This window comes from Punica granatum, chromosome 3, assembly GCF_007655135.1.
Source record: "Punica granatum isolate Tunisia-2019 chromosome 3, ASM765513v2, whole genome shotgun sequence".
Classification (NCBI taxonomy): domain Eukaryota; kingdom Viridiplantae; phylum Streptophyta; class Magnoliopsida; order Myrtales; family Lythraceae; genus Punica; species Punica granatum.
In genome coordinates this window covers 10,380,412-10,399,771 of record NC_045129.1, presented here as the reverse complement: position 1 = coordinate 10,399,771, position 19,360 = coordinate 10,380,412, and the positions used below count along the sequence as shown (strand labels likewise).

The 19,360-nt window shown below is 38.1% G+C and overlaps 4 protein-coding genes, 1 long non-coding RNA gene, 1 other non-coding gene and 1 pseudogene across 6 annotated transcripts; 4 read left to right on the top strand and 3 right to left on the bottom strand.

Annotated features, from left to right (window-relative positions):
• Positions 1-1,755: 1,755 nt before the first annotated feature.
• LOC116199735 (protein ALP1-like) lies at positions 1,756-2,849 on the top strand. The gene is made up of 3 exons (XM_031530206.1): positions 1,756-1,837; positions 1,914-2,139; positions 2,240-2,849. Exons 2-3 carry the CDS (start codon positions 2,037-2,039, stop codon positions 2,689-2,691), a joined length of 555 nt encoding a protein of 184 aa, XP_031386066.1. The 5' UTR covers positions 1,756-1,837; positions 1,914-2,036; the 3' UTR covers positions 2,692-2,849.
• Positions 2,850-2,952: 103 nt separating this feature from the next.
• On the top strand, positions 2,953-3,324 carry LOC116200367 (uncharacterized protein At2g29880-like). The gene has a single exon (XM_031531217.1). It carries the CDS (start codon positions 2,953-2,955, stop codon positions 3,322-3,324), a length of 372 nt encoding a protein of 123 aa, XP_031387077.1.
• A 3,193-nt stretch (positions 3,325-6,517) lies between these two features.
• On the bottom strand, positions 6,518-9,673 carry LOC116199736. Its single transcript, XM_031530207.1, has 2 exons — positions 7,694-9,673; positions 6,518-7,189 (listed from the first exon to the last, which is right to left on the bottom strand). Exons 1-2 carry the CDS (start codon positions 9,624-9,626, stop codon positions 6,555-6,557), a joined length of 2,568 nt encoding a protein of 855 aa, XP_031386067.1. The 5' UTR covers positions 9,627-9,673; the 3' UTR covers positions 6,518-6,554.
• LOC116200366 lies at positions 9,658-11,858 on the bottom strand. The gene is made up of 4 exons (XM_031531215.1): positions 10,995-11,858; positions 10,165-10,952; positions 9,779-10,005; positions 9,658-9,668 (listed from the first exon to the last, which is right to left on the bottom strand). The coding sequence occupies exons 1-4, from the start codon at positions 11,856-11,858 to the stop codon at positions 9,658-9,660; spliced, it is 1,890 nt and encodes a 629-aa protein (XP_031387075.1).
• On the top strand, positions 11,242-11,348 carry LOC116202111. Its single transcript, XR_004155993.1, has one exon. It is a non-coding gene; the product is annotated as a small nucleolar RNA R71 (small nucleolar RNA).
• Positions 11,859-13,164: 1,306 nt separating the features above from the next.
• Positions 13,165-14,925, top strand: LOC116199737. Its single transcript, XR_004155594.1, has 2 exons — positions 13,165-13,839; positions 14,169-14,925. It is a non-coding gene; the product is annotated as an uncharacterized LOC116199737 (long non-coding RNA).
• Positions 14,926-16,439: 1,514 nt separating this feature from the next.
• LOC116200365 lies at positions 16,440-17,635 on the bottom strand (annotated as a pseudogene).
• Between the last annotated feature and the right edge of the window lie 1,725 nt (positions 17,636-19,360).

Genomic DNA, 19,360 nt, shown 5'->3' with positions numbered 1-19,360 from the left:
CCCAACAATTTTTTGAGAGTCTACTTAGACTACACAGAAACTAAGTTATGAAATTCAACTTCAGTTAAGATAACACCAACTAAAGATAATTATATTCTACTTTTCTTTGGTACCGAGCCAGAATATTGCTTGGAAATGGTGCAGGATTTCCTTACGAATCAAGCACCGCCTTCTACGTCTATGTAGACGACGAGCTCGTCGGGAGTGGCGAGTATCGGTCCAGTTGGAATGAAATGCTAAAAACTGAATGATTTGCCCCATTGACCTTACTCATACTCTAGAATTTGACTAGTAATTCATTTTAAATGTATGGTACTTTGTACTGAATACACGTTTGTGTAATCAATCTAATGGATTTCCTGGGTGGCGAAGTGATTAGGTACCTTTTCAATATTGCTCACTCAGTATACGATGGAGTTGTGTGTCTGTTGATGAAAAGAATCTCCTCACTTGACTGACTGATATTGAAAAATATTGTAGATAAATGAAAAATCTGTGCTAAGAACTGAATGATTTGCCTAATTGACCTGCTCCTGCTCATGAATTTGATGATCGAATCACACTTACATTCCCAATCTTTTGTGTACTGTCCTTGTCAATTTTATTTTTCATTTAACAGTTCAAATATGTGTTTTGCCGTGTTCTCTCTTCACGCATGCTTTTGAATGCTTATACTTCTGCATGCATGAGAGAGATTTGTGCAATACGATGTTTCGGATAAATTGTCAAAGAGTCTTCTTTACTGGTTATTGCCTAGGATTTTGGCTAATCGGCAATCAGCTCAGAGGTCGAGGGTGAGAAAGTTGCAGTATATATCGGAGCTCGAACAAAGCGTGACGACATTTCAGGTGATAACTTTTTCATCCGATCCATTTTATGATTTTCCACAGGCTTCTATCATCCTAGATGATTGCCCAGCACAATATAATTAATTTTTGTATGTAGAAGCAGCTTATCTGAATAAACTATGTCTTTTTTTGGGAAAATTATAAACTGTGTATCTTAATTGACCTCGATCCATTTCTTGCTGTTGAATCAGAAATGTAAAAAAAGAAACAGAGGTCGGGAGGACATTGATTGCAGTCAAATTATTTCTTTATCATGGTTTGGATAGAAAAGTTTATATGTGTTTGCTGATTGAACTGGGATATGTATTTGTTGATTCAACTCGTACTGTGTTGCTGATTGTTCTTGCTGATAGAAGTTGTGATATGATTTTGCTGATTCAATAATGGATATGTGAGTTGTTTGCCAGTTATGCTGTAGTGTTATCTTACATAGTTGATTTGAAAAATATGGGTTTTGATTGAGGCTCTTCTTGTACGACTACACTTTGCAGTTATGGATCAGTTGAGTTTGCAGAGGTTGAGAAAGAAGAGGAAAGTCGTTGCTCTAACTTTCTGTATTCAAATGTGTACTATAGTAAGGGCTTTGATGGGAATAATGTCAGAATTAGCTGCTCTATATGGTCCTAAACCAAGCAGTAGGTCGTACGAGTTAAAATATTATAGGAAGAGGGATCATATTAGGAGGCTTGTGTATGCGGATGACGTTACTTGTACTGAACAACTAAGAATGGATAGGAATGCATTTTTCAAATTGTGTCATATGCTTCAAGAAATTGGGGGTCTGAAGAATACAAGAAATATGCATGTTGATGAACAAGTTGCAATGTTTTTATATGTATTGGCTCATCATGTTAAGAATCGAGTCATTAAACACCAGTTTAGTAGATCGGGTGAAACTGTAAGCCACTTTACGTTTACAAGCTCATTTGTATAAGAAGCCCCAACCAATAGCTGAGGATTCAGAGGATCAACGGTGGAAGTGGTTTAAGGTACCTAAATAAAAGTCAAATTTTGTAAATTTAGGGAGCTAATATGGTGCTAACATTACATTTTGGTTCAATGTAGAATTGTCTAGGTGCTCTAGACGGGACGTATATCAAAATCAGAGTGATCGAGGTTGATAAGCCTAGATACAAAACTCGTAAAGGTGACATAGCAACCAATGTGTTAGGAGTTTGTACTCCAGATATGCAATTCGCATATGTCCTTCTTGGATGGGAGGGTTCTGCAGCTGATGGTAGGGTATTACGGGATGCTATTTCTAGGGAACATGGACTTAGGGTGCCAACTGGTGAGTATAATAATTTTTTGACATTGTTAATATTAAAAATGAAAAGCTTAATAACATACAAAGTAATCTAGGTTTTTTTTTGCCCTCTTTTTGAATATAGGTTGTTATTATCTCGTTGATGCTGGTTATACAAACTGTGAGGGCTTTTTGGCACCCTTTAGAGGTCAAAGGTATCACCTTAATGAGTGGCGTCAAGGACATCGACCGAGAAATGATGATGAGCTTTTCAATTTGAGACATGCCTCTGCTCGTAATGTTATTGAAAGGTGTTTCGGCTTGCTTAAGATTCGATGGGCGATTCTTAGAAGTCCGTCATTTTATCCTGTTAGGGTTCACAATAGAATTATAATTGCTTGTTGCCTATTGCATAATTTCATTAGGAGAGAGATGACTTTTGATCCTATGGAAGATCAACTGAATGAAACGGATGTTGACAACCCTAATGAGGATAGTGATCATATTTCTGATATTCAAACATTAAATGTTTGGAGTAATTGGAGGAAAGAGTTGGCAACTCAGATGTTTAATGAGTGGAACTCATCCACTACTTAGATAGATGTTGTGATTGGGAATTGTAATGTTAACTTTGAGTTGTTTTTTCATCAACTACTTAGATGGATTTGCTTGGTATTGTAAGTTGTATTGTCATTGCTTTCTAAAGACAATGTAATGAATCTATTTCAATGCACTTTCGGTTTGATTTTCTGAAAGTCTTATGTGCCATATTATATGTATATATGTATACTTTTTGCATATATTTGGTTAAATACAGGTTCTTATTGCCATTTCATGTATGTGTTATTGGTATAGAAAATGGAAGGTAGTTCTGCATCTGTTACTTCCCAGGTGAGCAAGAGTAGCAAAAGGAAATGGACATTAGCTGAGGATGCAGTCCTCGTCTCTTGCATGATTGACCTACGGAATATGGGCATCCACAATGCTGACACAGGGTTTAAGTCTGGCTACTTGCCAGAACTTGAGAAAATGCTATTGGAAAAGCTCCCGAATTGTGGTATCAAGGCGAGACCTCACATTGAATCTCGACTGAAGACACTAAAGAGGGAATGGGCTATCGTGTATGATATGATGCTTAATACAAGTGGCTTTGGATGGGACTCAACACGGAAGATGGTTACAGCGGAAGACGATGTCTGGGAGACTTATGTAGCGGTAATAAAGACATAATCTATTTATTTCGATACTCTATCGTTATGTTTATATATAATATCATTAACACTCTATTCTTTCTGTTTTTATACTCACAAAGAAGCTGCTCCATTTAGAATGAGAAGTTTTCCCTTTTTCGAAGAATTATCTATGATATATGCGAAGGATCAAGCTACTGGAAAAGATGCTCAAACTGTTGAAGATATTCTGCAAGAGCTCGAGATTGAAGATTTAACTGGAGTAGCCGAAGAAGCGGATGTGAATCATTCAAACCCGAATGAATCTGCCAATGGCAATGTCAATACCCTGATCCCTTTGCAAATATATATAAAAATAAGCTCAAATTCTACCAGCAAGTGTACTGGGTCAGATCAAGTAATATAGTGATGAATAGAGTGTCGATCCCACAAGGATTAATTAAGTACTAAACCTATATTAGATTCTATTATTATCTAAGCAATCAAATTAAGAGAATTAACTAATTAACTACTAATCAACCTAAATCGTCACAAAGAGCAGAAAGAGAATTGTACGAAAATATATCAATTGAAAGTGGGAAAAACAGAATCCACCCTAGTTTCACTAATCAGATTGCCATCGTGTTATATAGACTGATAGCTATGTGATTATTCAAGTGAGTTTATCAAGCCTTTAAAATTAAAGTCTTAAACCTCTAATTAATCAATCAGCTCCCGCATCTCTAATTAATAGTGGACTCTAAATTATAATCATACACCTTCCAGTGCTATGATTGTCTAATGCTCTAAATTAATTATCCCTAATGCCTTAGCGAATAACTAACTAGAAACATTGCATTAATCCCTGGATAATCTCTAATTAAACTAATTAACGCAGCTATCGCATTTAACTAATTAGTCTAATCAAGAATTCCTAACAAACACTATATCAACTCCCGTATCAATAGTGTTTCTAACAATTATAACCAATTAAGAATTAAAATTGAAATTATAGGAATTGCAATCATGAATCATCAACACATCTATTAATCCTATAACATGGCGACAATCATCATATTAGCTACCTAGGGTTTCATCATATTCCCACAAAAGAAGCTTAGAATATCATGGAATTGAAAACACAATTATAATTCCAAGGAGTCATTGCAATAGAATTCATATTCAGCAGTAAACTCAAGATATTGAATCCTAAAACAAAAACCCAACAATTCCTTTAAGGAATTATCTCTTCCACAATTCTTCGCTTCAAATCAATTGATCCAGGTGACGGCTCCAGACAAGACCCTCTCCAAAAACTCTCTAGGTTAAAAGAATGGTGAAAGATGGCTCCCCCCCTAGGGTTTCCTAATCTTGTTATGAGGAGTATTTATATCCACAACAAAAAAAAGATTTCCGAAAGATATATGCTGGCTCCAAATTGCGCAAAACTCCTCAATATTGCTCGTAATTCCATCTAAGTCCTCAAAGACCTACAATATCAAATTACACATAATTAAGCACCGGCTTCTTATAATTTCTATAAAATTAATAATAATTTAACATGAATTGCACAATAAAATATGAGTATAATATGCCCTTATCAACTTCCCCACACTTGAACTTTTGCTTGTCCTCAAGCAAAATAAATAAGACCAAGGAAAGAAATCTATCAGAGAGAGTACAAATTTTCATATTCACTGATTTAAGCATTTGATATCTCATAATTTATTACTCGTTATTTTGTGGTGCCCACTGCTCAAACCAAACTGGAAACATGTGATCAGAGTACTACAGTTGAAATTAACCAGCTAATCTAGAGAAAGCAAATTTTAATCCAAGCGTTTAGCCTAAGATTTCTATTTCAAAAGTAAATACTCAGTCCTATAAGGAAAAATACACATTTAAACTTCATAGCTGTTAGCAGGCATATAATCCCTCTAATTTTCCCTCTAAGCAAGTCAACAAGGTAGTGAAAGCATATGGTATCTGCTTCGTCCCTAGGTTTTCTTCCTTTTTATTACAAGTCTTAATTTATTTTTTTGTTTTTGCATTCAATTTTTCCTTTCTGTTTAAGAAGCAAATTTTTTTTTTTTTTCAAGTCCAATTTTTGTTTGAACTTGTGCCTTTCCGCTCTTCTCGTTATAGTGAGTTCATTGAGTCGGCACATCCCGGGCTCATCACCCAACTGACCGGGTTTTAAAGGGACCCCTACGAACTCTTCCTCACTCTAACATTCAAGTTAGGATACTCATAACTCAATTCTTGAGTCATTGGAGTAAAGGCTATGCTTGCTTTTTTTTTTTGAATGCTCACTAACACTTTTCAGACTTCTTTTATAGGAATCACTAAGTACAAAGCTTCTTCTACCTCTTTCACTAAATGTTAAAGTGCTATTAGAATAATTAAAAAGAGGATATACTAACTAACTTTGCTTAGAAGTAGACCTGTTTATTTTTCACTTAAGGACTTGACCGACTCTTAAACTTCAAACTCTAGGGCTAAAAACTAGGTAAATTTGATTTCTAAAGATTTGACTAATTAATTTTAACTAAGTACAAAAATCACAACAGTGGTGAGTAGGGCGCCTAAGTGAGTCAATTTTTTTCAAACAATTCCTGAACAAATGCTATCAACAGTATTCTTCGTACAATCTCTAGATTTCAATAATTAAAAAAAATAAAAAAAAAAAAAAAGAATTTGGCCTAACAATTGCCAGATAACTTAAGGACAATTATAATTCAAGGTGACAGGGAAGTATAACTATTTATCAACAAAGACAGGCATCAGATGTCATGAGTAACAAATTAAATCACAGAATTCAGACATCAACACTATACTCAATTTTATACTCCATCTGTTTAGTATCTCCCTTCCCCACACTTAGATTAAACAGTGTCCTCACTGTTCCTAATGTAGCTCTAGTAAAACGAAAATAAAAATAAAGAACATAAGAGAAAAAGAGATACTAGTACTTCCCCGGTTTCGAAAAATTAAGTTGAAGCAATTGGAGTTCCAACTGGTATAGCAATAGAGAGAGTCAGCAGTTGTTATCCACCCTGGCTTCAAAAACAAAAAGAAAACAACAAAAAGAACAAAAATAGCAGATAATCCATCTTAACTAAAACAATCAAATAGCAAATATCCCAAGTCTACCCAATGAGTGGGTGCTTGATAAAGTACAAACCAACAGCAAATCAAAATAAAACAAATGAAGCAAAAGAATTGAGAGCCAACAGGGACTTTAGCTCTCAGACATGGGCTGCCTCCCATGAAGCACTTAGTTTATAGTCGCTAGTTCGACTTTTCCAATTCTTCAACCGAATTTGCTAGATCCACCGTAGTGGCATCACCATCAATATTTTCCCCTTCAAAGTAATGCTTGAGAAGATGACCGTTTACTTTAAAAGTGCGGTCATCTTCTGACTTCAGCTCAACTGCACCATAGGGAAAAACATTAGAAATAACAAATGGTCCAGACCATCGAGATTTTAACTTACCTGGGAACAACTTCAAGCGAGAGTTGTATAATAGGACTTTCTGACCAGGCAAAAACTCTCGCTTTAGGATGTTCCTATCATGCCATCGCTTAGCTCGCTCCTTGTATATCCTAGCATTTTCATATGCTTCCTCTCTCATCTCAGCCATCTGATTCAATTGGAGCAATCTCTTTTCACCTGCAGCTTGTAAATCAAAGTTAAGGTATTTTATGGCCCAATATGCTTTGTGCTCAAGCTCTACTGGTAGGTGACATGATTTACCATAAACAATCTTGTATGGGGACATTCCTATGGGGGTTTTGAAAGCTGTCCTGTAAGCCCACAATGCATCATCAAGTTTTAAAGACCAATCTTTCCTAGATGCATTGACTGTTTTCTCTAAGATACGCTTTATTTCCCTATTGGACACCTCAACCTGTCCACAAGTCTGTGGATGATAAGGGGTGGCAATTTTATGAGTAACTCCATATTTTGATAATAATTTTTCAAATTGCCGATTGCAAAAATGTGATCCCCCATCACTTATAATGGCTCTAGGTACCCCAAATCTTGAAAAGATGTTCTTTTTCAAAAATCTGATTACAACTCTGGCATCATTACTTTGTAGAGCAACTGCTTCTACCCATTTTGAAACATAATCAACAGCCACAAGAATATATTTATTTGAAAAAGAAGAGGGAAAAGGACCCATAAAGTCTATTCCCCACACATCAAAAAGCTCAATTACAAGAATGCTATTTTGTGGTACTTCATGTCTCCTAGAAATATTGCCAGTTCTTTGGCATGGAGCACAAGACATAATGTAATTCCTGCAATCATGAAATACTCTAGGCCAATAAAATCCACAAGATAAGATCTTAGTTGCAGTTCTTTCCACACCAAAGTGGCCTCCTGCTTCCTTAGAATGACAGTGTTGTATTATGCTAAGTTGTTCAGTTTCAGGCACACAGCGTCTAATTACTTGGTCAGCACAATATTTAAACAGATATGGTTCATCCCAAAAATAGTATTTCACATCATGCAAAAATTTCTTTTTCTGTTGAGATGACAAACCATATGGTGTGATGTTGCTAACCATGTAATTGACTATATCAGCATACCAAGGTAATCCTTGGATTTCTGCTACATGCAATTGTTCATCAGGGAACTTTTCATTAATGGGTGAATCTAAACAATCAGATTCCAAACGGGATAAGTGATCAGCTACTACATTTTCAGTTCCCTTTGTGTCTCTAATTTCCAGGTCAAATTCTTGTAGCAGTAGAATCCAACGAATTAGCCTAGGTTTAGCATCAGCTTTGGCAAACAAATATTTCAGGGCAGCATGGTCTGTGTATACTATGATCTTAGAACCTATCAGATAAGGCCGAAACTTGTCACATGCAAATATGACTGCTAAAAGCTCCTTTTCAGTTGTGGCATAGTTCTTTTGGGCCTCATTTAAAGTTCTACTAGCATAGTATATTGCATGAAATACCTTACCTCTCCTTTGCCCAAGTACTGCTCCTACAGCATAGTCGCTGGCATCACACATCAGCTCAAACGGAAGCTCCCAATTAGGTGCAACGATCACTGGTGCAGAAGTGAGTTTCTCCTTCAATAAATTGAATGCCTGCAAACAATTGTCATTAAAAACAAAAGCAGAATCTTTTTCAAGTAAATTACAAAGAGGTCTAGAGATTTTAGAAAAGTCCTTGATAAATCTCCTGTAGAAGCCAGCATGTCCTAAGAAGCTCCTTACTCCTTTTGTTGAAGTGGGTGGTGGCAACTTCTCTATTATCTCCACTTTTGCTCGATCAACTTCAATCCCTTTCTTTGACACCTTGTGACCTAAGACTATACCCTCTCTTACCATAAAATGACATTTCTCCCAGTTCAGAAGCAGATTAGTCTCCTTACATCTTTTAAGCACACAGCCTAAATTTGTCAGACAAGATTCAAATGACTTCCCAAAAACAGAGAAATCATCCATAAATATTTCAATAAAATTCTCTAACATGTCAGAAAATATAGACATCATGCACCTCTGGAAAGTGGCAGGTGCATTACAGAGACCGAAAGGCATTCTCCTAAAGGCAAAAGTGCCATAAGGACAAGTAAATGTGGTTTTCTCCTGGTCCTCGGGTGCTATATGAATCTGATTGTAACCAGAATAACCATCTAGAAAACAATAATAATCATGCCCTGCAAGTTTTTCTAGCATCTGATCAATGAAGGGGAGGGGGAAATGGTCTTTACGGGTAGCATCATTTAGTTTCCTGTAATCTATACAAACTCTCCACCCAGTCACAGTACGAGTCGGGATTAATTTATTGACCTCATTTTTAACCACAGTCATACCACCCTTTTTGGGCACTACTTGAACAGGACTAACCCATTTACTATCTGAGATAGGATAGATAATACCTGCATCCAACAGTTTAAGCACTTCTTTCTTCACTACCTCTTTGAGAGTTGGGTTAAGTCGCCTCTGTGGTTGCACTATGGGTTTGCACTCAGCTTCCAACATTATCCTGTGAGTGCAAATCAAAGGGCTGATCCCTTTGATATCTGCAATAGTCCATCCTATTGCCTCCTTGTGCTCTCTCAGCACGCTTAGGAGCTGTTGCTCCTGATCACCTGTCAAGGAAGAAGAGATAATTATTGGCAAAGTATCATCTATTCCAAGATAGGCATATTTTAAATGGCTAGGCAATGGTTTAAGTTCTAGCACCGGGGACTGTGTCAAAGATGATACTGGTTTTGTCGCACTAGTGCCCAGCTCCTCATAGTAGCGAGCCTTGATTTCTGATACCTTCTCCACAGATTCTTCCTCATGCTCATCATCATCACTCCAATCGTCCAGATCCCTAAGGACTGATTCCATTGTATCCACACCTGCTTTCTCCTCCACAGACTCAGAGATAAGCTCATCAATAATATCAATGGTGTAACATGATTTGCCATCATCAAATTTCTTTATGGCGTCATAAACATTAAAAGTTATTTGTTCATTCATAACTCTTAAAGTGAGCTTACCTTGTTCCACATCTATTAATGCTTTACCTGTCGCAAGGAACGGTCTGCCAAGGATCATGGGCACCTCTCTGTCCTCCTCCATCTCCAAGACTATGAAGTCGACTGGAAATATGAATTTGTCTACCTTCACCAGGACATTCTCAACAATACCCTTTGGATATTTGATACTCCTGTCAGCAAGTTGCAAGGTAATATGAGTTTTCTTGCATTCTCCAAGTCCAAGTTTCCTGAAAATAGACAGAGGCATTAAATTTATACTTGCACCTGAATCAATAAGAACGTTCTCAAAATGAAAATTCCCTATAGTACAAGGAACAGTGAAACTCCCCTGATCTCTTTGTTTGCGTGGTAAGTTAGGCAAGTCCTTTTGGAGAATCATAGAACACTCTCCTGTAAGCATCACAGGCTCACTCCCATCAAACTTCCTCTTTTTAGTGAGCAGATCCTTCATGAATCTAGCATATGAAGGCATCTGCTGGAGTGCTTCTGCAAATGGAATGTTGATTTGCAGCTTTTTAAAAACATCTAGGAATTTAGCAAATTGGGCGTCTAACTGTTGTTGCTTCAATCTTCCTGGAAAAGGGACAGGAGGAACATACGGTTTCACCCCTAGTGACTTCTGCCTTGGTTCCTCCACCTTTTGCTTACCTTTGTCTTTCTCCGGACTCTCCTCCTGAGTTTGAGCTTTTCTATTGACTATTTCCAATTCCTTGCCACTCCTCAGCATTATAGCATTGACACCCTTGGGGTTCTCTTCAGTGTTGCTGGGTAAAGACCCTGATGGTCTATTACTCAATTGCTGAGAAATCTGACTAATCTGACCCTCTAGGTTTCGAATAGTGGCTTGTTGATTCTGTAGCATGGTGTCAGTCTTTTGCATATAGCTCAACATGAGCTCTTCCATTCTCGACTGACTTTGCTGAGGTGGAGCATTCTGAGCAGGGCCTTGCTTTTGGAATCCAGGTGGCGGTTTAAGTGCATTATTCTCATTCCTCCATGAGAAATTAGGATGATTACGCCACCCGGGATTGTAAGTGTTCGAATAAGGCCCTTGATTACTCCGTTGGAAGTTGTTGACAAAGTTCACTTGCTCTCCATTGGGTGAAGCCGAGGGATTTCCAGACATGCATTCAAGAGTCGAATGTGGTCCTGAACACAACTCACAAAAAGCAACCTGATTAGTATTAAAAGAATGTGCTGAGGTGAGTTTACTTACCTGGGTAGTGAGAGCTGAAATCTGGGTTGTCAAATTAGCAATAGTGTCCATGTCATTGACTGATGCCACTCTTGATTTACTTCTTTCATTCTGCCAATTATGTGCACTGGAGGCCATCTCTTCTATCAAAGCACTTGCTTCATCATAATTCTTACCCATCAGTGCGCCTCCTGCTGCAGCATCTACTAGAGACCTCAATGTATCATCCAGGCTAAGATAGAAGACCTCAATTAGGAGATTATCTGGCAATCCGTGATGTGGGCACTTTCTGATTGCCTCCTTGAATCTCTCCCATGCCTCATAAAGTGATTCACCATTGAACTTGGTGAAGTTAGTGATTTCGTTCCTCAATCTTGCAGTCCTAGCTGGTGGGAAAAATCTCCTGAGAAACTTAGATGAAAGGTCGGCCCAGGTGGTGATGGACTCTTGTGGCAGTGAATTGAACCAGGCTCTCGCTTTATCCCTAAGCGAGAAAGGAAAAAGCTGTAATCTAATAACATCATCAGTGACATTATTCATCTTTACCGTGTTACAGTATTGGAGGAATCCTGCAATATGCTCATCAGGACTCTCGTTGGGATATCCTCCAAACTGATTTGATTGAACCATCTGGATGAGTGCTGGCTTCAGTTCAAAGTTATTAGCTGGAATAGTGGGCCTTCTGATCGCAGAACCCATAATAGTAGGTACTGCATAGTCTCGAAGTGCTCTGGCAGCACCCTGTATTTGGCGGTTGATGTCATCATCTGCCATCTCAACTACCTGCAATTCTTCCCTTCTTCTGTTCTCTCTTCTCAACCGATGCAAGGTGCGCTCTATCTCAGGATCTAATGGTAGAAGTTCAGCACTTCTACTCCTGCGCATAGAATACCTGCAAAGAGAACAAGAAATAAACACACAGTAAAGTGCGCCTAAATTAACAATAGAACTAAAGGTGGTCTAATATTAAGTTAATCCCCGGCAACGGCGCCAAAAACTTGATCCCTTTGCAAATATATATAAAAATAAGCTCAAATTCTACCAGCAAGTGTACTGGGTCAGATCAAGTAATATAGTGATGAATAGAGTGTCGATCCCACAAGGATTAATTAAGTACTAAACCTATATTAGATTCTATTATTATCTAAGCAATCAAATTAAGAGAATTAACTAATTAACTACTAATCAACCTAAATCGTCACAAAGAGCAGAAAGAGAATTGTACGAAAATATATCAATTGAAAGTGGGAAAAACAGAATCCACCCTAGTTTCACTAATCAGATTGCCATCATGTTATATAGACTGATAGCTATGTGATTATTCAAGTGAGTTTATCAAGCCTTTAAAATTAAAGTCTTAAACCTCTAATTAATCAATCAGCTCCCGCATCTCTAATTAATAGTGGACTCTAAATTATAATCATACACCTTCCAGTGCTATGATTGTCTAATGCCCTAAATTAATTATCCCTAATGCCTTAGCGAATAACTAACTAGAAACATTGCATTAATCCCTGGATAATCTCTAATTAAACTAATTAACGCAGCTATCGCATTTAACTAATTAGTTTAATCAAGAATTCCTAACAAACACTATATCAACTCCCGTATCAATAGTGTTTCTAACAATTATAACCAATTAAGAATTAAAATTGAAATTATAGGAATTGCAATCATGAATCATCAACACATCTATTAATCCTATAACATGGCGACAATCATCATATTAGCTACCTAGGGTTTCATCATATTCCCACAAAAGAAGCTTAGAATATCATGGAATTGAAAACACAATTATAATTCCAAGGAGTCATTGCAATAGAATTCATATTCAGCAGTAAACTCAAGATATTGAATCCTAAAACAAAAACCCAACAATTCCTTTAAGGAATTATCTCTTCCACAATTCTTCGCTTCAAATCAATTGATCCAGGTGACGGCTCCAGACAAGACCCTCTCCAAAAACTCTCTAGGTTAAAAGAATGGTGAAAGATGGCTCCCCCCCTAGGGTTTCCTAATCTTGTTATGAGGAGTATTTATATCCACAACAAAAAAAAGATTTCCGAAAGATATATGCTGGCTCCAAATTGCGCAAAACTCCTCAATATTGCTCGTAATTCCATCTAAGTCCTCAAAGACCTACAATATCAAATTACACATAATTAAGCACCGACTTCTTATAATTTCTATAAAATTAATAATAATTTAACATGAATTGCACAATAAAATATGAGTATAATATGCCCTTATCATACCCCTACATCGGGAGATGTTTCGCGTGCTCATCAATCACCTACAGATGCAACGGCAAGTGCTTCTTCGGGAAAAAAAAAGGAAAAAAGGTGAATCTGACTTCTCCACAATTTCTCAGGGCTTGAATACAATAGCAATCGAAATGAAAGAAGCTTGCATGATGATCTCAAAGAGTGTTCACTCAGACGTTTATCAAGAGAAGTTCCTTGAACTTCCGAGAGCTCTTCATAATGTTGATGGTCTGACTTCAGCACAAGTTCGCATGGCTATTCAAAAGTTCGGTAACCATCCGAATTATATTATACTTTTCTTTGGTACCGAGCCAGAGTATCGCTTGGAAATGGTGCAGGATTTCCTTACGAATCAAGCACCGCCTTCTACGTCTATGTAGACGACGAGCTCGTCGGGAGTGGCGAGTATCGGCCCAAGAAGGAGACTGCGATCAAGTTTCCCTGAAATTGTTGATTTCGGTGGTCTTTTTTTTGGCTCATTGAATTGTTAAATCTTTGTTGCAGACATTTTATCGGGGACGGACTTTTGTGGGTGATTTGCTCCTTATGTTGAATCTCGTACTTAAATATCAGTATACAAGGCTTAGATTGTTGTGCTTTTGGTACGAATGTGATTTCTAACTTTTAATCAATGTGTAGCTTATGAATTAATTTTGATATGATTTTTCGAGTTTTGTTTTTTTTAGCAGCTCTAATTTGTGGTGGGAATAAATGTCTTTTTATTTTTTTAGAAGTATGCAGTCGGAATGTTTTCGGTGCAAAAGTATAAAATGTGAAGGGGCAATAAGGATTTATGGAGGACAAACAGAAATTTTTACAGGCGCACAGAGCTGAGCATAGCTTGGTGTGGCAGCTGTATCAGTTGGTTCTCGATATTGGTTTCTTTCCCTGCACGAGGTTTGTGAATTTTGTCTACTGATTCATCTTCTAGGGGAAGACAGGATCCTGAGTCTGGAGAAGAGATACTTTAGGAATTCCAGAGACTGGGTCGATAACAGATGGGTCGAGATTAAGCCGAAACTGGACATAGTCTCTTTCCTATATTCAAATGGATCTCACAGGCCAAAACTTCCCCTGTGCTGTAATAGCATGGACGAACGGGAAGAGCTGCCCCCATTGAAGGATGTCAGTGGTCCCTCAACTCCCAATGCCAGAGTCATCACAGAAGATAAACAAGAATCCCCAGGGGAAACTCACACCGTTGCACAGATGAGCGAAGAAGCAGTTTTGTCTCCGTGATGGGGATGATACATAACAATAACATGATGTATAAAAAGAGAAGGAAGAAAACAGGAGGAGGTGATGGTAAAGTGTAATGATGATGTTGGTGGTCAGGGAAGATGAATTTGATCTTATGATAGAACGGTTAAATATAGTTAATGTGGTTCGAGTCTTTGGCCGGGAAAGTTGATTGTCAAAGATCGGGTTCGACAAGTACTTGTAGATAATAGATATGTCATAGGAGTGGGAGCAACCCCTTTCTTTCTTTTGTTAAGGGGAATTAGCTGCTAACCACAACAGTAACAGAGCATATAGCTGAAGAGGCAGATAATAATAGATGAGCTGAGGGGCATTTTGACTTTTTGTTGGGTACTTTCGTCTCAGCCACTGGGCATTTACTCATATATTAGCAAAACCTGTAAATCTCAGTAGTATTAATCATGCAATGGAATTCACAGTTCCATGCTCCCCCACCCCCCGATCAATCTTGCTAGGGTCCATCTGAAACAAGTGGTAGGCGTCCATCTTCTTGGTGACCTTACCTTTGAAGATCTCCACTGACATCACTTGCTGCATGCTGAGATAAACTTGTGGCGGTACAATTTCGGTGCAAAGCCTCTTCTCCTGCTTATTCAGAAGAACGGATCAGAACCAACCAATCGATATGTACAGAACTCGACCCACAAAGGAAAAAGGAGATATCAAAACCAGGGAAAAGTAAGTTTGACAATTCTGAGAAGAAAAAGTACATAGGACAGGTTTCTTGGGTTTCAATCGGTCTAATTACTAAGAAAAACAACAGGGTAATTAGTGTCGTGTATCTTTTGCAGTCGGACAGGTCAGTTCAACTCTTAGAATTTTTATTGGAACCATGGGTCCAATAGCAAAATTTGTTTGTGGAAATTTGTGTCAAAGTCAGAGTGGGAAAGAATATGCACAGGGGACTGCAGAACTTACATTTTCAGACAGCAAATCCGCACCGCTATAGCCCATTGTTTCCACAATGTTAGCAGAGCTTGAGGAACCCTGTCCCGCAGCTCTTGGGTCCGAAGATCCCATGAAGGCTCCATGGCTGCTGGGGCCCAGTTGAGAGCCATCTTTGGCCCTATGAGCACTCTCTTCAGCCTCCCTTCTCCTGTGCTCAAAGTACGCATCGGCCTCTGCTGGTGTGCGGCAACCTGCTGTACGGGCATCCTGCACAATTATTTCAAAGAATTTCCTTACACTCTCAAAAGAGTTGGTAACCACAGTGCAAAAAAAAATTACTATGCAATTTTCATTAAAGTTGTCTAGAATATCATACGTTTCACACCTTTGTCGTTCAAAAACCACCCATAATTTACAATGTCCTGCACACTCACTCATTTACACTCAGCACGCAGTTTCTGAGCTGGAAACAGATTTTGCAAAGCAACTCTCAAAAAGTGCTTCCAGAATGTGGCCGAGTTTCTGTGAACACTTAAATGGTACAAGTGCAAACTTGACGGAATAGCAGTCAAGCATATATATTTTATAGTGCAAAGAACAGATGCTCGATACTAATAGTATCAGGCTGTAGTTGCATTGAAAAAAATTGAATCCAAAGTTATATTTTTCAATAAGTTTCAGAGAAAAATTCTTGATTTTCAAAATATCAGTCTTGATTGGCAGGCTGAAGAACACATTGCCAGAACCAGATATAGTTGTGACAAAACAATTTGGCGGTTCTAAAGCCTCTATCTAGTTTGAGCACAAACTGATATTAAAACTTTTATGTAAATCACTCTCATCACTTCAAGCTGATGACACAATGAAGTGTAACACTTTGTAATTTCAAAAGCTTATGCTCTAATTTTTGAGCTATCAGCAATGCATCATTTTTTTTTTGCAGCTTCATTAATAAAGACTCTAAGCATATAGTTCAAAAAGGCTAAAGCAGGATAACGTGAAGCCAAAATTTTCTGAAAGGCCAAAGAAGAGAAAAGAATTATCTTCGTTCTTGCCTTTGCCTCTAGTAAAGAATTTGTATCCCCCAACAATGAGAACACCCCAGCCAGCCAAAGAGGCAATTACAAACTGCACAATGAAAAGAGTCAATTAGCACATCTGTTTACAAGAACTCAAAATGATACTTTGGAATGTATAGCATATGCACAGACAAGTTCTGTATGGTCTGAACTAGCCTCAAGAAAAATTTAGTACTGTTTTCAAAAGGCATTGTTTCAAAACTTCGCTTTCTAGAGAACACGCAAGTTGGGTATGATAACATACTATGCCAAGTAAATTCATACCAAGGCATCAAAAAATTCACTTAACGATGTCAAGAGTCATTAACCATGCATCCCTCACACATCAAATCCCAGCATAAAATGCAGTTGGAAGATCTCAAACAGAATGAGATAATTCATGACCGTCGAGTAAGTGACGATGTTTGGGGGGCACCCTTGGCCGTGCATTTCGTCGAACAATTCATAGACTTTAACGAAGTCGTGCAGGCAGCAATAACATCGGATTATGATGGAGTAGCTGATCACGCAGGCCTGGGTACCATGCCCCTTCATCTTTTGGATTGTCCATAGAGCCTCATCTACCCGATCGAGCTTGCACCATCCATGGATGAATATGTTAAATGTGTAAGCATCTGGGGGGATATGAGGCTTAAGCCAAGAATATCTCGCGAGCCTGCTCGACCTTGCCCTCTTTGCAGAGCGTATCAAGCAACAAGTTCATCGTCTCGATGTTCTTCTCCAACCCGAGATTCTCCAGCTCATCGAATATCCAGACGGCATCCCTCCAAAGTCCTGCACCAGCAAACCTTCTCATGACCTTGCTCACTGTGTTGAGACTCACAAAACCGCGTTTTAGCATCTCATCTAACATTCCCCTCATTCTCTCCATCTGCTTGCTCTTTCCCAGTATGTCGACAATCGCATCGTACGCTTCCGGGACGTGACAGAAGCTCGAACGCGATTCAGCCCATCGGAACACACCCAATGCCGATTTCCAGTCATCCCGAAACCGGTGGAGCAGCTTCTCTACGAGGCCATGGGAAAGCTCCACACTTTCACAAGCCCCATCATCGATTAGATTCCTACAAACCTCGTCCTCGCTGCTGCCGACCCGAGAATGGGGAAGAGCCCCCGAGGTGAAATGAACGCTAGGGTTTCTCGACAGTGCGCGAGAAAAATTGTATTTATATGAAGGATATTATTGTCTTTTTATCCTATTCCTATTATTTCTATTCCTTATTCAATCCAACCAGACATCAGAATTATAATTCTATTCCCTGTCTATTCCCTTCAACCAAACACAAAAATTTCATCAGAATTTTCATTCTGTTCCCTGTCTATTCTAATTCCAGTCTATTCTATTCCCTATCTATTCTAATCCTGCGAACCAAACGTGCCCTTAATGTAAAGTGAAGCAATAGCATATATGAAAAATTTGTCAGCTGTTGTTCTATTGCAGTGTATTTGTCCGTTCAAGATCGACTTTTCGATCCAAATGGACATGGCATATACCAAGAATTTTTTGTTCTATCACATCAATCGAGATCAAATTTTCTGGTCTTCTCAGAATTTCAGCACAGGACTAATGAGTTCATATGAAGCGAAAGAGATTTGTATACAGAGAATTCGTCAACAGTTGTCCTATTGTAGCATATTCATACACTCAACGTCGACCAGCACCAATCTCACCTGCCGGCTCTTGAAAGCCATCGGCATCTTTGGGACTGGACGTATAGGTAACATCTCTTCTGGTACGGCTTTGAGATCAGCAACATGTCGGATTTAAAAAGTTGGTGTTGATGAACAGAACAAGCAATTCAATTGTTCAATTTTGGCAGATTTTGTTATGATGAATAATTATTAATTCCAGATTATAGAATAATAATTACTTAGGCAAATTTCGATGAAGTCACTAACAGTGTTTTCAGAGTAAAAGAAAGTTGACAGAGAAAAAGTAATTTAATATATATATATATATATTTGAATTATAATACAACTTGATGTGTATTGCCATAAATGTAATCGATTCACACATATGTACGCATGGAACAAGTAATAAAGAGTGAGTAGAATATTATTTCCATGACGATTGATCTAGATCTTCACTAAGCACTAAGATTAAAACAAATTTTTTTATTCAGACGATCGGTTTTTGGGAAGAATTAATAAAAACGACAAATATAATGGTGATAAGTACCTAGAGCATACAACTTTCACTACGGCTATTATTAATCCGATCACTTTCTTCACTTACGACTGACTATTTGATTGTCTTGTTAACCTAGAATTTTCTATCTTATTGCATGTCTTCCGATAGCTACAAGAACGTATCCCCATGTATCGAATCGACTACACTATTCCTAGGCAATCAACTAGTGAGGACCCATTAAGATCAAATCATAATTGGCTACCTAAGGCGATTGATTATTCTTAATCCTCTTGCAAATAATCCCGTTTCCCAACGTGAATTAATCTTAGGCTATTCTATCCCACGCCTAAACCTAGAATCTGTTTTCTAAGTTCATCCAAGTTGCAAGAACAATCTAATTGATGGCCAATCAATCAAATAGCATTAAGAACGGAATAAAATAAACACGATCAATCAATTAATAAGCCAAGAATCAAGATCACGAAGTAAGAATAAACTTTAGCTTCCATTGAAACCCTAGGCAAAATAGATTCAACTCATGATAATGGAGCTCAACTACCAACAATTAGAAGAAAACATAACAGAACACAAGCATAAAGAAGAGTTGAAAGAAAACATGGCCGGTCTTGGGCTCAGGTCGTCTCTGTCTTTTTCTTCGTCTCCTGTTGCTCGCCCATGTATCTTTTTCTTCATTGGTGTCGACTCACTCTTCATATGTAGCCAAAAGGCCTTCAAATATCCCGAAAGAATCCCAAAAAATTCTCT

Coding starts and splice junctions, on each gene's coding strand:
- LOC116200366 (XM_031531215.1), bottom strand. CDS start 11,858: ATGCGCAGGAGTAGAAGTGCTGAACTTCTACCATTAGATCCTGAGATA. Junction 10,953..10,994: donor TTTCAGCTCTCACTACCCAG/GTAAGTAAACTC, acceptor AATACTAATCAG/GTTGCTTTTTGTGAGTTGTG. Junction 10,006..10,164: donor CCTGTGATGCTTACAGGAGA/GTGTTCTATGAT, acceptor GTCTATTTTCAG/GAAACTTGGACTTGGAGAAT.
- LOC116199736 (XM_031530207.1), bottom strand. CDS start 9,626: ATGGAATCAGTCCTTAGGGATCTGGACGATTGGAGTGATGATGATGAG. Junction 7,190..7,693: donor ACGCTGTGTGCCTGAAACTG/AACAACTTAGCA, acceptor CTTATCATCCAC/AGACTTGTGGACAGGTTGAG.
- LOC116200367 (XM_031531217.1), top strand. CDS start 2,953: ATGGAAGGTAGTTCTGCATCTGTTACTTCCCAGGTGAGCAAGAGTAGC.
- LOC116199735 (XM_031530206.1), top strand. CDS start 2,037: ATGCAATTCGCATATGTCCTTCTTGGATGGGAGGGTTCTGCAGCTGAT. Junction 2,140..2,239: donor TGGACTTAGGGTGCCAACTG/GTGAGTATAATA, acceptor TTTTGAATATAG/GTTGTTATTATCTCGTTGAT.